The sequence below is a fragment of the Lepidochelys kempii genome, chromosome 3 (genome assembly GCF_965140285.1).
Source record: "Lepidochelys kempii isolate rLepKem1 chromosome 3, rLepKem1.hap1, whole genome shotgun sequence".
NCBI classification, from domain to species: Eukaryota; Metazoa; Chordata; order Testudines; family Cheloniidae; genus Lepidochelys; species Lepidochelys kempii.
In genome coordinates this window covers 95,324,784-95,343,125 of record NC_136382.1, presented here as the reverse complement: position 1 = coordinate 95,343,125, position 18,342 = coordinate 95,324,784, and the positions used below count along the sequence as shown (strand labels likewise).

General features: G+C 40.0%; 1 protein-coding gene across 1 annotated transcript in view; it reads left to right on the top strand.

Annotated features, from left to right (window-relative positions):
• The window catches only part of TRDN (triadin), a 260,739-nt gene extending 243,688 nt beyond the window's left edge, over positions 1 to 17,051 (top strand). Inside the window, exons 42-43 of the mRNA XM_078852185.1 lie at positions 13,341 to 13,379; positions 14,635 to 17,051. Coding sequence (XP_078708311.1) covers positions 13,341 to 13,379; positions 14,635 to 14,780 — 185 coding nt within the window. The 3' untranslated portion in view covers positions 14,781 to 17,051. The remainder of the gene's footprint in view (positions 1 to 13,340; positions 13,380 to 14,634) is intronic.
• Positions 17,052 to 18,342: the final 1,291 nt, after the last annotated feature.

Below are 18,342 nucleotides of genomic sequence, written 5' to 3'. Positions count from 1 at the left end.
TGTTTCTTTTTTCACCAAAATTCATAATTAAATCACTAACATTATTTTTCACTTCTTGGATCTTGAGAGTTCACACCATTTCCTAAAAAGTAATGGAATGAGCTCATACTCTGAGGTACATCGTGGTTTTATACTTAAGATCTGTACTGCCCATATAACATATCTGACTGAATCTTTGACTGACTGTTTTAATATTTAGTACTTCATCTGACCTGTGAATACCAGTAACTTTGTGTTAGTAGTTCCATTTTTCTGAGGTTATCCTCTATGAAACCATCTTGAGAAACTAACAATCTCTGTGAGATATGTATGTAGATAAAATGAAAGATTTAGGGCCAGATTCAAAGCGCATTGAAGCCACTAGAAAGTCTCCCACTTCAGTGAGTTTTGGATTAGACTCAAAATGAACACACATACGAAAGATTAAAAACAAAAGGTCAATGCCTGGTTTAATTATAAGGAAATCAATGGCCTGTCTCTGTAGTACCATCATAGTCTATTATAAGATACACACTTAATATCTCAATACATGAGACTTGTTCTACCCTTTTGAAACATGTAAATCCCTGTGAAGACTGCAAGTTTAGTACAAATACAGCGAATGCTGGCACGGGCTGGATCCCTGCTGGATCCTTTACAAGTGCACACGCATACTGAGTTCTTGTCCAAACTAACCCCCTTTCTGGGGGTTGGCTTTATTGGTAACTAGAGCTGTGCAAATAACTGCCAGTGAACAACAACAACAAAAATCAGTTCCAAAAAGCTAGGGGGTGGGGTGGGGAGGATTGTTTTGATTTCAACTGAAACTGAGTTCTTTTCAACATTTTGGTGAACTGAAAAAAGTTGGGGAAAAAATGTTTCAGGATGAACTAAATGCTTTGTTCAACCTGAAATGAAATGTTCTGTGTTGGGTATTTTGACCTTTTTAAATAAAAGCAAAGGAAATGAAAGGCTAGAGTCACAAAACTGAAGAGCCCTTATTATACCAAATAGCCCAATGATTAGGGCACTCACCTGAGATGTCCAGGTTAAGAGCTATTATGGAATAGCAGACTCTAAGTGTATGTCTACACTGCAATTAAAAACCCACTCCAACCTGAGCCCAAACATCTACACTACAATTAAATAGACCCTTAGCCTGAGCCCTGCGAGCCCAAATCAGCCAGCCAGCCACAGGTTTTCAGTTGCACTGTAGACATACTCTATGTGCCTGTATATAAATGCAGAGCTCTTCTGTTGACTCACCCTAGACTGTGCTAAACCCCTATGTTAAACTTCAGGGTGGTCACTGCAGAGTTGTGCAGGCAGATTGGTGTAAAAACATAAGAAAGGACATACTGGATCATACCAAAGGTCCATCTAGCCCAGTATCCTGTCTTCGAACAGTGCCCAATGCCAGGTGCCCCAGAGGGAATGAACAGAACAGGTAATCAAGTGATCCATCCCCTGTCGCCCATTCCCAGCTTCTGCCCCATCGCTGCCCATCCTGGCTAATAGCCATTGATGGACCTATCTTCCTTGAATGTATCTAGTTCTTTTTTGAACCCTGTTATAGTGTAATTAACTCCAACTGCAATGAGGCCCAAGTTTGAATCCCCCTTTTGGAAGTGGGGTCTTGAACTCATGTCTCCCCATTTCCAGGTGTGCGCTCTAACCACTAGGCTATTGAGTATTCTAAGGTAAGGTGCTCTCAAACTCTTGTGCTAATGCTGTTACACTTTGCATAAATCTTTAAACAGTAATTGAAGCCAAGATGAAACACAGGTGTTCCCCTTCCGGAGGGCATGCAATAATTATGAGTCATTCCCACTCTTTCTCTCTAGCCCAATGACTATTCAAGTATTTTGATTCAACAGGAGAGATTCATTGAGACTCACTGTAGAATAGCCAAGTGTCTTGTGGTTAGGGCACTCATCTGGGGTAGAGGCAGCCTGACTTCAAGTCACTGATATAGGGTAGGGATTCAAACCTGGGTCTCCTACATCCCAGGTGAGTGCTCTTACAATGGAGCTACTGGGCAGAAAGTCCTCATCTTCCACTGTCTTGTTAATAGCTCCTGAATCCCCTTGTGATTCTAGCAAGAAAAATTGAAATATTTCATTTTGATAATGTCCAAATAATTCAGTCTGATATTTCGGAAGTTTTTCCCCCTTTTTCGTTTTACCCAAAACAATTAATTGAAATTGACAAATTCACTAAATGTTTCTGTCAACCTAATCAACATTTTTCAGCCAAAAACAAATTTTAAAAAATCAAATAAAAATTTTCACTTGGATCTATTGGTAAAACAAAAGCAATAACACAGTATCAACCACAATTTGATTGTTCCTAGGGTTCTCTAAAGGATCTTCTCTCTCCCAGCTCCATAGTTCCTTCTATCCCAAAAAGGTCCTCCCACCCTGCTTTATATCATGGTTGGAGTTAATTGAACCAGTCTGCCAGCACAACTCAGTAGTGACCACTTAGAATTTTAACATAGGGTTTTAGCATAGCCTAGGGTGAGTCAACAGAAGACTTACTGTACTCCTCTACAGGATCTCAGAGTCTGCTATTCTGTACCAGCTCTTACACCTTACTTGTTCAATCCTCCAGTCATGAAAGTACATATTAGTTACTTCCTTTAATTATTAGTTTATTCATTTTATTTTGCAATACTTACATAATACTGCTGTGAATGTGCTTTACAAAGCACATGGTTGGATCCTGCTCCACAGTGTTTAATTAAAGATAAATCATAAGGAGGGGAGCAGGCAGTAGGGTTATCATATTTGAACATTCAACAAAGAGCACACTCCACAGAAGGGGGGGGATTTGCTCATGCCCCCCCACCCCCAGCATTGCCCCAACTCCACCCCTTCCCCGCCCCCATTCTAACCCCTTCCCCAAATCCCCGCCCCAGCCCCGCCTCCTGAGTGCACCACGTTCCCCATCCTCTCTCCCAGCCGCGCGGAACAGCTGTTCTGCGACGCAAGCACTGGGAGCTAGGGGGGGAAAGTGGGCACTCTCTCGAGTGATCAACATTCACTTTTTTTCTCGAATGATCAACATTCACTCTCTTTCTTGAATGGTCAAAACTTCTTTGGGGAAAAATAATAATGGCAAAATCCCGGGCATTTTTAGATATCTAAAAATTTCTCCCGGGCAGCAATTTAAGAACCAAAAAGCCAGACATGTCTGGGAAAATACAGACATATGGTAACCCTAGCAAGCAGTTGATGTTTATCAGCAATGGAAGCCTGTGTTAAACGCATACGGCCTGATAATCCGTAGTCCTGAATCTTGTGTAGTCATTTACACCACTGCAAAATGAATGTGAAATGGGTAGAAAATGCTAGTGGATGAGAGTGAATGCAATGGAAAATCAGGCCCATGGATAGAGATCTGAAGGAGGAGAAAGAGAGGTCATTTGGAAGGAGAAGGTTTTTCAAACATATGGCACAGCATGAGAAAAAGTAAAGTTGAGTAGGGGACAAAGGTTGTTTTCAATGACTTATTCATACTAGTGATGTTACTAAGCATTACTTATAATGTTAAGTATAAAAATGAATGTCTCACCACATTTACTATAACTCTAGGGATAAACTGATCAGTTTTATAACCAAACATTGTATGCAAGTCACAGATTTAATGCTGCACAGAGAATCTGAATGGAATTATTTAACATGCAGTTTTAGATCCAGTAATGAGATTCTGATTTGCCTAACTTTGCAGAAAGAATTTAAATAGTTGTGTTGTTTATGCCTATTGGACAGTGAATTAATTTCCCCCCTTTATAACTAGGTCAAAAAACATTTCTCAGAAACAAAACTGATTGGCTATATGTATTTAATAAATATGCAGAATTTGTGGCAGATCAGAAGATAAAAATCAAAGTAACTATTTAAAAATATCTCTAGAGTTGAATGATTCTGCTACAAAAGCAAACAACAATAACAAGTGTCTTCATGTTCTTTATTACACAGTTGGTTCTTACCCCTTTGTTTGGCTGATTAATCTTCTTAAATCACATTGGTAAATAGAGGGAAAGAAAAGTATGTATGTATGTATCCATTGTGACGTTGCTATGATGCATCTTCTGGAAGAGACACTGTGTATAAAATGTTGTTCTCCTCCAAAAGATTTCTAGGCACATAAACTAATGCCAGAGATTACTTATCTTCACTTCAGGTGAATGTCCATGAGAACAATCCGTCTGCCACCCCTGAAATGTAACTGTTCCAGTGTTTTATTCCATCTCTTCTAATAACATAACTTGTTTGGAGGTCAGAATGACAATCCAAAAAATTTCTTATCATAGATCTTGTGTCTCTACATGTTCATAAGAAATTACCTAGACCCAGTGAAGCAAGACTGATCTTATGTTTCCAAAGTTCCTATTAGTGGAAGTTGAACCCATTAGAGCCATTTCAGTTACACCATGCAACCCAATGGGTCCAACTCTGCTCCAGTAATGACCACAAACACCATTGGAGATAGTGTAGAATATTTTTAAATTATTTAAATTAGACTTTACAGTACTTTTCCCAGTATTCCTATTGTTGGAATTCTACAGTGAGAACCCAGGGTGGGGAGGCCATTTTAATTCAGTCTCACCTTTCCTTATAAGAAGGACTGAGGGTCCTCTTTGAAAGTACCAGGTCTTATCCCTGGCATAATTCCAGCACTGTTTCTTAAATTTACCTATACCTTCAAAGAGAAATGGTGTTATTGTGGGAGGAGTAATTCACCTGCATTAGAAAGTTAAAAGTGTAAGGTTTTGTTTTACATTGGCCAACAATATATCTGGTATTAACTTCCATTTAGTTGATATCTATTACTGTCACCTTGATGGGATATTTACTGTTTGATTTTCATGTTGCAAAAAAATAAATATTTAATCATTCAGTATCTAACCGCTTTTCAGAAAATACGATGTTAATATAAAACATTAGCTGATCATGCTGGCCATAGGAATCAGCGTGCACAGACCTGTCACATCAACATGTCTAAAGTACATGATCAGAGCACAGCTTGCTCTATCAAATCACTATAGCGCTTCTTGTGAGGAACAAATACTAATGAAATCAACAGCACTGCAAGACTGCTACAGTTAATGGAAAAACTCCCACTGACTCCCGAGGGCTTTGGCTTGGGACCTAAATTTACTTTTGTTCTGTGGGGAAATAATTCTGGGAATGATTTATCTAGTTTATTCTTCCGTTTCACAAATGAAACATGTCTGATGGCCATGTGTTGTCACTCTTGAAGAAGCTTTTTGCAAGTTTGATGTTGGCAATCATACTGTAGCACTCAGTTTCAGACTGTGTTCTCTGATCATTGGTATGCTTTGTTGAACGGTGTCTGTTTTCATCAGTTAGGTGTTACGTTATTATGTCTTGCATGGTTTATTATCTAACAGGAAGAAGTGTTTAATTAGTTTGGAGGGAGTGTTGCACTTTTGGTTCATGCACACACACACACACACACATGGTAGCTGTGTGGCTGATTATAAGAGATTGAAGGATGGAATATAGTGCATTTCTCTACACATGCAAACCATACATCCTCTGAGTTAAACCTTCATATGAAATGGTTCCAGAGTGAGTTAGCAAGCTTTAGAATCTTTTAGTCCACAGCATGACATTTTAGATACCACATGTGATGTTCAGCATTATGGCTGCTAATCAGTTAGAGATTCCCCTCTCTGTGGGGACATAAGATCTGCAGATGTAAAAAATGTATTTGCTCTCTGTTCAAATTGCTTTCTACGGTTCATAATACAGTATTAATTATAAATAACTATTATATATTTTTAAATTACAATAGTTATGAATACATTATGAAAGCATTCTCAAACCAACCCTTCAGTTTTGCTACCTCCATCAACTAGAGGCACCTGTGGTAGAATTTAGATTTTAATTACCAAATTTGTGGATGTGATTGGTAGACAGATATCTTGGGCCAGATCCTAGCCCTCTTTTTATCTGGACATGGTGAACTCTGTGGGAACCAGGGGGAAAGGGGACTGTAAGCCTCCATTAAGACTCCCTGATCTTCATGCCACAAGGTACCAGGCTGGGTCTGAGGACCAATTTAGAGCAGCATGAGGGCTGCTCTAAATTACAGCAGCTACTAAGGGCCCCATGAGGCCAAAACTGCATCTGTGGATTGATGCAGCGTAGGGAAATCCTGTCCATGTCCCCTCTCCTGTGGCCACACTACCTATGCCAACAGCAATAGGGAGTGATGAAGGAGCTTTTTCCTACTGGGACCATACCAGGGTCATCCCACCATGATTGGCTAAAGCAGCTTTACAACTAGAATCTTCCAGTCAGTATATCAGAGAATTTCTACATCTCACTGGTGGATGTGGCTCTTAATCTTATTGGTTGAGCTGGATTCGCATATCACTTTCTTTGATGTCCACTTAGCACTTGCTGCAGTGCAGCTTTAGTAAAGAGTAATTAGTTGTTTTTTTGCAGCCTCCAGCCATTGGTTTTGTTAGAATTAATATCCCATTGAACATCTCCTTTGCTCTTTAAACAAAGCAGCTGTTTGCAACGAACATTGCCTTTGTCCTAATTAAACTGACAGCCCCTTTGGAAGCACTTATTTCTTGTAATCTCAAGTACAGTATTACTGGGAGTTACATGTATATGAATGTGTGCGTGTGCGCTGGTAAATCTGCCTTCAGGTTTTGCTGATTGATCTGCTTTACACCATGTTTTGTAGATTAAAAAAGGGTAGTCCCCTTTAAATTCCTGGCCAAGGTGTATTTTATTGATAACTGTACTACTAGTATTTTGTTGTCCCATCCTTACTCAAACTCCAAAGCTTATTTCTTCAGCTCAGTCTAGAAACTCTGCTAGGTAAGCTAGGACTGCAAACCTTTTAACTGTTTAAGAATGCTAAAACTTGTGTCTTTTGCTACCAGAACTTGATATTTGAGAGAACTTTATTGAAATGGTTGTCTCCACCATGACTATTTTTTTGAAAAATGGTCATATTACTTCCTTCATTCAGTGGTGACTTCGAACAGTGTTTGTTGCCAGCCTCGAGATTTATATCGTTATAAGCCTCAACATTTATACAGCAACCATTAAGGGTTTTTTTACATATGCTAATCAAACCCTGTTGCATAAACCTCACACGTGTAAAGATTCCAAATGTGACCTGCTTTGAAACTTTCCTTCCTTTTCTTATATAGCTTGAAGGACACCGCTGTACTTTTGACATGTATTCCATTGGACCCTTTTCTAGCCTACAATTTTGTTTTATTTTCAGTGTTGATGTAGCCGCATGGATCCCAGGATATTAGAGGGACAAGGGGGGTGAGGTAATGTATTTTATTGGACCAACTTCTGTGGGTGAAAGAGTTTTCAGTTTACACATATCTTCTTCAGGTGTCTGTATAAGTTAAAACTCTTTCACCCACAGAAGTCGGTCCAATAAAAGATATTACCTCACCCACTTTGTCTCACTCTTTTATTTATCATTTTTATTTTGGGTGTGGATTTTCTCTGTATGGTGCTCTCCAGAGAGTTGCCCGGTCTTCATAGGTGTACATTGCTAAGTCAAAAAAGAACACAGGATGTGAAAGCTAAAATACAATCTGTATGCTGCTATGTTACATGTGGTCCAACAGAGAGCTAGCTCAGAATTGTGGGACTTGGTAACTGACTCTTGGAGTCATAGGCATAAAAACACTGCACCTGATAGTGAGGTTCTGTGAAGATTTGAGAACGCTTCAGTGAATAGTAATTTTATGGGTCCCCCCCACTGCTCATCTCTGACCTCCTATATTGATGAATAAGGCTTGTAGTTGTCCTCTTGGTTCCATTCCATTTTTCCTCCATTGCTACCTTCAAACTATCATGTCACTGTGACCTTCCCTTGAGTAGAGGGTCTTGGGAGTCTAGTTGCCTCTACAGACCATTATTGTTGTCTTGGAATTGACCAGAGTGGGTACCAAACACTGAAACAAGTTGCGGTGCATCAGCCCATGCGGTTTGGAGGAGAGAGAGAGTCACTGAACACGAACATATGATTCGAGCTCTCATACTCCATGTGATAGCATTGCCACTATTCAATCACTAGGCCAGCCCAAATACCAATTTTATAGCAGTTTTTAATTAAATAAATTAAATTATCTTTAGAGTACATCTACTAAGTGGGATATGTGAACTATAGTACAGTGTTTGCCAAGATGATGGAGAGAGAGCATATAGGGAAAGTTCCAGCTGTAATTGTCATACAATATGTTACAAGGCATCAGTTTATTTTCAGGATGTGCATTCAGGTACAGCCTGCATTTCTTTTACTGTGTAGCCAAGACAGAAAATGAGATGTGGAAGAAATATACTCATGAGGGATAGTTTTTCTGCTGCTGTCTCTGATACAACATTACAGTGCTGAAAAATGTCATTTTAGAGCGGATGGGTGAACTGATTTGGAAAGCTTCTGACCTTTCCTGCTGATGTGTATGATGTTCCCCCATCCCCATTAAAGCATGTTGGTTGTTTCCTGGAGGGCAGACTGAGCTTGTTTTTATGGTATCATTGAGCAATAAGAACTAAGGGGCGAATGCTCTAAGAAGAACACTCTTGTTATTGAAGAAAATGGTGAACTCGTATGTCAAATGTTATTTAAAAAATTCCATTTTGTTTTAAATTGAGAAGCCAGTGTCTAAATATCCACCATATGCTGATCTGAAGGGAACAACATTTCTGCTATTGCATGAGCCCTTAACATTTAGCTTTTGGTATTCAAGATCAAATTTAATTGACAGTTATAAAGCCATCCTTTATGTTTAATAGGTACGTGCACACACTTTGGCAGATATATGAGAAAGCAGGTGGTGAAGTTCATGCTCTTCAAAGAGGATTCCTGACCCCTTTAGGTATCCACCTCCTACAGTGCTTTCTGTGATCAGCCTGTATTTTCATTGAGGTGTTAGAGAGAGCCCAAAGAGGCAAAGTAGCAAAACAGAGGCAAATCTCCCCCAGCCCTCCTGCACTGGGTAGCCAAATCAGTACCTTAGAAGAACCGTTAATTTTAACATGCCATAATTAATTTTTCTACATTGTTTAATCAAAATACAGTATTTGCATTCATAATAAATGGAAAGTGATCAGTAAGAAACCAGTGAAATTATCCCTTCTTCCCTCATATTCCTAATTGCTTACTAATTAGTTGCTTCTAATGCTATGATTTCTATAATGCTATGATTTTTTGTGCTTTGTTGAATTGTTTAATATTATTAGGGAAACCACATAATGGAATAATTTGGTTCAAATGTCAGGGCTCTAGTAATGATTGTTTCCCTCATACAGTCTCTAATTTTTTTTTCTGATAAGCCTACCACCATTTCCTCTGAACAAAACTACTTCTCTTTAATAGACTATTTCTCCTACATGACCTGCTTCTCACTTTCACGCAGTGCTCTTATTCACAAAGAAATGGGACTGGAATCACAGAAAAGTAGGGCTGGAAGGGATCTTGAGAGTTCTAGTTTTGTGTCAAAGAAACAAACATTTTGTTGCGGTCCAAATACAAGACAGCACAAAGCTTTAAGTAAGGAAGCAGGCTGGTCTGCCAACGGGCTGCTCCTGTCAGCTTTCCACCCTCTCCTTTATTCTTTCTCTTCCGCCGCGCATTACATTCTCCAACAGATAAAAGGAATACACTGGCTTTGTTTAACATTCTTATTTACCAATTTCTATCTACCGCATTCCTTGCTCTCGGGCCTTGAGCCCAGTCCTGGGAGGCTTCCCACGGTTCATGTCATCTGGGCGAGATTCCAAGGTTCATGCCCTTGAGAGGAGCCGTGTGTGCACTGCTCCTACACAACACTCCGGGTGTGCCCTGAATGTTGCCAAGTGCATGAACCTTGCATGAATGCTACAACATTTCTTCAGTTTAAGTTTAGGGAAGTTTGTCTTTTCTTCCGGTATCAACCGAACACCGAATAGACCATGAAGAAAAAATCAGTTTGTTTTATTCCACTGTAATTACACAGTGCCTGTCCTGTAGTCCTTACACAGACAAAGCTCTCATTCCTTACCTGAGTAAGGACTTCAGTGGTAGAGCTGTAGAATTAAAGTTCATGGAATCATCAGACTGGAAGGGACCTCAAGAGGACATCTAGTCCAGTCCCCTGCTCTCATGGCAGGACTATCTAGGCATCTTTTATTTTGCAGATTTTGTATGTCTCCGACGGATCAAAGTACAGAGTTAAATCTGTGTTATTTAAAATTACAATGGATTAGCATGATGGCCCAGATCCTTAACGGTATTTAGGCCCCTAATTCCCATTGGTCCAATGGGAGTTAGGATCCTAGATACTTTTGAGGATCCAGGACTGAGACCTTATATCTAGTATGCAGTGTTGTTGTCACTGTGTCAATCCCAGGACATTAGAGAGACAAGTGGGTGAAGTAATATCATTTATATATAACTTGTGTTGGTGAGAGAGACAAGCTTTTGATCTTACACAGAGCTCTTCTTCTGAAGGTAGCAGTGCACATGCCTGGAGGTGGAAACAAAGGTGCCTAGGGAATCTAGTAAACATAAATTCTGCACTGGTAAAGTTTGTAAATGACCCAAAAATTGGGGGAGTGGTAAATAATGAAGAGGGGAGGTTCTCTGATACAGAGCAATCTAGATTTCTTGATAAATAGAGCGGTCTGATTCTGGGATTTAGGTGCCTAAAGTGGCAGTTAGACGCCTAAGTCTTTCTGTGAACCTAGCCCCAAATATTCATTTAATTTCTTACTGTGTTGATTGCTTTTGTTTTCTTAATGGTAGGTTTAGTTTTAGTTTATTTCTGAAGACTACCAATAAAAAATCAAACGCTAACATGGAGGGTCAGGAACAGAATATCACATGTGGATGGAGCACCCCGTCTCATGTACTGGAGTATTACTACTAACATAGTGTCAAGTATCAGGGGGTAGCCGTGTTAGTCTGTATCCACAAAAACAACAAGGAGTCTTTGTTGTTTTTTACTACTAACATAGAAATGGGAAATGGATGCGCTGCTCCTGTGAGCAGAGCACACCAGGATATTAGGACTTAGTAGCAATATTATGGATACAGCAGCACCTGGCACAAAGGTAGAATGTTGCCATGATCTCATTTCTAGTATAATAGATATTCTGTAGCTTATAGTATTGTGTGTAGAAAAAAAGGGAAACACTAAAACAATACACCCAACAAAAAGGATCATTCTGAAAACCACTTCCCTCACTCCTGTTTTCGGGAGTAGTGTTCCTACTATAAGGCCCAGGTCCTTAAAGGTATTTAGAAGCCTAGCTCCAGCTGAATTCAGTGAGGGTTAAGCATCTAAATACTTTTGAGAATCTGAGCTTAACACTTATCTTTGCTTACACTTGCTTTTCTTGCCTAACAAATGTGAAAGATGGCGCTGTATGCAAAGGCAGAGAACTCAATTTTTCATTGATTGAACAGTAAGAAAATGTGCTATTTGCTCAACAATGGGAAAAGGAAAAGAAAACAGAAATCGCTACAGATACTTACCAGCAAAGTAGGAGGAAGAGAGATAGCAGTCATTTGCAAAATGACTATTTTAGGGCTGCTGCTGATTGGCTTGGTCAAATTTAAAGGGCCAGCCCCAGAAAGGCATGTTGGAGGGGGAAAAAGTTCCACTGGAAATATCCTCATATTGCAGTATATTAATTCAGTTGTATAGCTTCCTGGTTTATTAAACCTTGTACACTGATAAAAATATCTACTAAGTCTCCTTTAAGGTGTGAACTAGCTTACTGTATTCACACTGGAATGTATGTATTTTCTTCTAGGGGCCAAATCTCCTTAATTTACTCCTGCTTTGACTTTACCCTCTGAGCAAGAGGCAGTGTGCTGCTGAAGGGGAAACCCCACAAAGCATTGTGCCAACCACTCAGAAACACAATTCCTCCAGAGAACTTCTCATATTAGTGGGGTGGAGGGTAGTCTGCAGTAGCACTTCACAGGGGGCAGCATGCTCCTCCTACTATTATAGCCAGCCACTTCTGCTGTCTGTCTGGCATGTGGGGAAAGAAAGGGAGCCCTGGCTCCAATGATTTTCTTATGGAGGGAGTGTCAGGCACAGAAACTTCTGCTCTCCCTTCCACATGCAGAGGCACAATCTGGGTATGTTTTTTTACAGTCACAAAAGAAGGATCTTAACCCGCCTAATCTTCTGCACAGCTGGGGAGGAGGGCATGCTAGCCATACCTGATTTAGAGGAACAAGAACTGGTCCTTTACATGCAAGGAGTTCCTTGATTAGCCTAAAATTTGTTGAAGCTTTTTAAACACAATAAATAACAGAACACCTGACCTCTGGTCAAAATATACAACATTTTGAGGTTGAGTACAGCATAAACTTGCTAACTAAACAGAAGAAACCAACTTAACAAGGAACTCAGGAATAACAGAATCTAGGCCATTGTCATGCTGTCTGATGCATTTGATTCAGAATGATCCTAAATATGTGACAGTTCTTCCAAGCACTTTGAGATCTTTACCATTCTTTTTTTCAGCTGCTACTTTTCATGTTTAGTACCAAGGCACATCCTATCTAACCTCTTCCTAAAGGCCAGATTATCTAAATTCTTCTAGGGGTGTCCCTCTGTCCCCCAGTAATTTAGTGGCTACTAACTATAGCTTGTAAATCAGACTTTTAAGTGAAATGACCATATAAATCGGAAGAGCTGATGATTGTAGAATGATCAGTTTTAGTATAACTTCACCAGAAAATTCTGTTGTATTATTTTCTCTGCTCCTACAAGAGCTTTGTGTAAAATGACTCTTATCATAGACCAGGGGGCCAAGCGTATTGATCCTCTGAGCCACATAGGACAATATTCAGAAGTTCGAGAGCCGGGGCACGTTTGGTGGGGTTTGGGGCTTCTGCCCCATGAGAGGCACCTGCTGGAGCTCAGGGCTTCAGTCCCACTCCTGCTGAAGCCCTGAGACCCCCCTTTCCTGTTGGCAGAAGCCCCTATCCCACCACCCTGCTGCAAGGCAGAGGTCCTGAGCTACCCCCCAAAGTGTGGTAGGTGGAGAATGGGGGAGGAGGGCATGGGGGAGGGGGCCAAGCTGCACTTTAACTGTAAAAGAGCTGCACATGGCTCGCAAGCCACAATTTGGCTACCCCTGTGGTAGACCATACTTACACCTGGAAACATGCATAAAGCAAGAGAGTTTAAATTTCAGTATTTATAGCATGTTGGGTACTTTGTCACTTTAAATATAATATTTATTGGAACTAGCAAGTGTATGACACCCTTATTACCTTGCTTGGTAAAACAAAAAGAACCAGCTATTGACTTACTTTCTTATTTTTATATCCATTAGAAGAATATGCAGAAATAATTTCCATTAAAAAAGACAAAGGTAAGTTTATAATTGGTGACTTCCTTGCTGAACATTATTTTTCCTTATAACAATCAGCGTCAACTGGATATTTTGTTGGATAGGCAATCCAGTCATTTTCAAAGCATCAAATGTATCTAGCACAGTTATCAAGTGTGGTATTGAGCTGGATAAAGAACTAACCTTCCTGTGCATCAGGCAAAAAGACCAGAGAGGGAAAAATCACTAGAGTGAATACACTTGCATTTGTGACAAACCGTGCTGTGCTCCTCCATTTGATGGGATTTGGCAGTCAATAAACAGACTTTGCATCTGAGTTTCTATTAGGGGAAGCCCTGCAGTCTGTTTCATGTTAGACAGTTACACTGAGGAGCTAAACTTTCTTATATTGAATGAACAGGAAAGAATAAGATATAGGCATCAGAAAATCAATTGTATGAGAACTAATTTCTATCTAGTGCCAGCATTTCTCCTTTCATTTTCCCAAACATGTAACTGACTAATAGTCATTCCATGAAAAACTTTAATTCCAGAGTGCAATTAACATTCAAATGCAGTTACAAAATTCAACATTCCTGACAAATTTGGTATTTCATCTTTTGACTTTGAGATGAAGACCATATTCTTCTGATCCTTTAAAAGAGCTGAGAAGGTAATGGAAAAAAAGCATGACTATAAAAGGCTGAGTCTCAAGTGGCACAAGGGTAGCAAAAATTCCCTACGTATTAAAACCCTGGAAAAGAAATACTTCCACATATGATGCCAAAGTTCTGAAGGAATGATAGGGCTGGTCATTTGGAACAGTTATTTGCGTATCTCCGACCATGAACGTTTGATAGAACTCTTCAGAGTGTTCAGAATGGGTCACTGAATTAGAGAGTCATGAAATGGATGCTTGAGTTGAAGGGCCTTTAAAGACATACAGTGAAGCCATTCCAGGAAACAAATATTCGGACAGCTAGACAGAGTATATCTAAGGGAAATAATAGATTTATGTGGGAATGTTGAATATAATATGGACCACTCTCAGTTATGCTATAAAGGTCTCAAAGCACTCAGAACATATTGACTTTAGTTAAAAATCCCATTCAGCTTTTGCTCTTGATGACTTAGAGTCTAATTTCTTACCATGTTACTCCAATGTTATGCCACTGTAACACAGTTGAAGTTAATGGAGTTACACGAGCATTAAACTGGAGTAACACAGTGGTGAGTCAGGTTTACCATCTGGAAACTGTACATATTAACAAATTGTTTGTCTTCTGTGTTTCCCTAGCTCCAGTCCGCTTCTTCCAATGTGTTTTCCTAGATGGATACAATGGATATGGATTACAATTCCCCATTACTCCAGCTCCCGGCCATGAAAAGAGTCCTGGTCATGCAAAGACTTCAGGGCGGAAGTCAAAGACACCAGGACAGTAGAGAGACATGTGACCTGTGTATTTTTGAGACTTTGCACTTTATCCCTTCTACTGAGGTCCACAGTAACTACAGTGGTACTTGGTACTGTAGAAATGTGATCCAGCAGATCTCAGGCACCTGGAAGCGTTTTTTACTCTCTGGTGCTGAGGGAAAAGCAGTGGTGGATGAACACTGTTCATCCAAACAATACTAATACTGTTCTTGAGGGAAGGCTGTGGTGTTGAAATAGTGTTTGTCAGATTGTGCAGTTTGTTTGTGCATGTGCATTTTCCTGCCTCTTCTGCTCTTCTTATTTTTCCCCTACCTGTTCATCACATCTATTTTCCATGTAGTAATTTTTAAAGAGCAAAAAATATAAATGCAAGGCTTATTTCAGTAATATTTTTTGCAAGATTACCTGGAATCCGAAGTCATATCCTGTCAATGTTCAATCAGATCTCTGACATGGAAAAAGCCTCAGTAAATCTGAAAAATGTGCTCCATGACTTGTACTATTTTTATGTATAATTGACCAGTTAAGAATGAAGCTCACATCTTACCTTTAAGCTGCTCAGTATACCATAGTAAGGTTCACTATCCAAACTATTAATGATCAGTATTTACATTTAAGTTGAAGGCAAGCAATAAAAACTTGCTATATTTTTCCCTTATGTATATGTAAAATCGTAACACCTCACTTTCCCTCTCATTTTGAGATCTGGGGAAGTGAGCCAAGGTGGTGCTGGCAAAGGAGAGGTGAAGCAAGGAGGTAAACTGTGAAGATCTCATGAGTGGGAAGGAAATTCTTTTACTTCCTCTGTCTCTTCTTGGACAAAGTCATTATCAATTCAGCACAGACTGCAGATAGATCATGCTGGCCAATCATTTGTTAGAAAAAGTCAGACAGGAAGCTATATTATCAGACACTACTTGTGAAACAAAATCAAATTTTCAAGTAAAATGCCAACATGATATAATCTTGGAGTAATCAGCAAAAACAGGGCACGTGCAAGAAATCTTTATGGTTAATTTTACTAGATGAGCTGGAAAGCCTTATAAGTTAATAGCTGGGCCTCCGTCAAAGTGCACTGTATTGTCAGTTACTTTTAGGATGCGTGCTGCAAGTAAACATGCCAGTCCTCAACCATCTTGTTTATTTCTTCTGATAGCGTGGATTATCTGTTAAAGAAAATGGATGCCCTGGTACTTGACCTATGTGAAGGTGTCTGATTGTAAATCAGTGTTGTGATTGTCTGTACATGTCTAGCAATGTAAATAATAATGCATTTTTGCAAGCTGCTATTTTTCTTCCTTACTATATTTATGAATTTAATCTGTGAAACATGCAGCTGTGATCCCAGTTTCATAGTTACCATCTGAAATACCATGAATTTTAACCTGGTAACTCATGAAATAGATCTACTCACACCTGGTAACCCATATATAGCTTTTTTTTTTTCAGTATAGTGCAAGATAACATCACCATAATACCGATGCTTATCTCGATAGGAAGATTGACTTACATGGGTTTCAGATAACTATGTCCCAGAAGGACTCAGGCAATTTATAATGGGATGTGGAGTTTTTTACCTCTAGGTCATTGGGTCAGATTGGTAATGGCTGAAAGTTGTTACTTTCTGATTGATGCTCAGTGGCCTATGTGAAATGAATTCTTGGTCTTAGCACACGCTGTGTTATGCAGGTACCTGCCTCTCAAAATCTACCATCCCACTAGATGTCCTTGGCAGCCGTTTAGAAACTCAACTCCCATCTTGTGTCTGGGGGTTGTTCTTCCCAGTCAGGAAGGGGTCACACTGGGGGTGTGGGTGTAGAGTGCTCTGACTCTGCAGTAACCAGAGCTGTAAGCTTGGAACCTTCCACTATGAACAGCCAACTCCCATGATTTTTTTCAGCAGGCCTTCTCCCCCGCCCCCCTGGGTCCCCATCCCCTCAGTGTACCTTTTGTGTCTCACCACAAATTGTGTGTATTTCAGTGTGTCGTTACACAGGTTGCTGTCCTATGATTTTCCTACTAAGGCTGTCTTAATGAAGGGATTATAACTTTCAGAAGGTCAGCTCATTTAATTCATAGCTTTAGCCAATTCAAATGATCAGCATGACATTTTAATTTTTTATATAGTCACAAGCTGTTGGGTTTTTTAGCTTTTTTTGACACTTAATTTCCCTTTTTGCTCATGATGACTTGGCTGTTTCTCCCATTGTGATTTAATTTGGGAAAGTACAATGTTTTTTAAGGGCCTGTTCCTCTAGCACAGTGGTTCCCAAACTTGTTCCACCACTTGTGCAGGGAAAGCCCCTGGCGGGCCAGGCCGGTTTGTTTACCTGCTGCGTCCGCAGGTTCGGCCGATCGCGGCTCCCAGTTGCAGCGGTTCGCTGCTCCAGCCCAATGGGAGCTGCTGGAAGTGGCGGCCAGTACATCCCTTGGCCCGCACTGCTTCCAGCAACTCCCATTGGCCTGGAGCAGTGAACCGTGGCCACTAGGAGCCGCGATCAGCCGAACCTGCGGACACGGCAGGTAAGCAAACCGGCCTGGCCAGATAGGGGCTTTCTCTGCACAAGCAGCGGAACAAGTTTGGGAACCACTGTTCTAGCATTTCAATTAGATATCAGATTGGCTCTGAAGAAGTAAAACATTTGATCCTTGCTTCAATGGACAAGTGATGTAAATCTGACCAAAGACAATCACTTCCTAATCTTGGCCACTGACGTGAAAACTACTGGACGCTCCTCAGTCAAAATGGCAGTCCTTTTTCTTGGGCCTTCATAAACTGAGTTTATCTGAAACCTTAACAATGCATTACTTGAATTGCATGGCTTTACTTAAATCAGATTGAAATGTTATTAAAATGTATGCTTATTCTCATCAGTTTTGGAAAATAAAACATATCTGCCTCTGGCTATGGGATTTTTTTTTTTTATGAATCCAAGAATGGGGAAAAAGGATTTGTAAAGGTAACTTGGTTCACCCATGTTCTGGGTGCACACAAGCCTTCTGAATTCGGGAAAGAGTATCGTTCAGCATGGGGGATATGCTTGATGGGCAGTTTCCTTTTAGAATCATAGAAAATTAGGGTTGGAAGAGACCTAAGGAGGTCATTTAGTCCAACCCCCTGCTTAAAGCAGGACCAACACCAACTAAATCAGCCTCACAAGGCATTGCAAGATGAATCCATTCTACCATACATCACTCCTGGATTCCGCTTTGGTTTGTAGAAGGCTTAATGACAGAAGGTCTACATAAGAATCATACAAATAAATGAAAAATATTATTAAAATGTTCATATAAAACATATTAAACCACACACAAATGTTCTTTCCAGTGACTAGTCAGTAGTCCCCACAATGGGCAGTATGGTCTCTCACCAGCAGACAGAGAGAGACAAGGATAACAAAACTTTGTGACATCTGCCCTTATGAAGGGAACTGTATCAATCCAGTTGACTAGGTAGAAGCTTCCACTAAGGAGGATTTTGTCTATTATTTTCTATCTTGTCAATATTGTTATTGACCAAATATAATATATATATTTTCTGTTACTTTCTTTTTTGTCAGTAAGATTAGA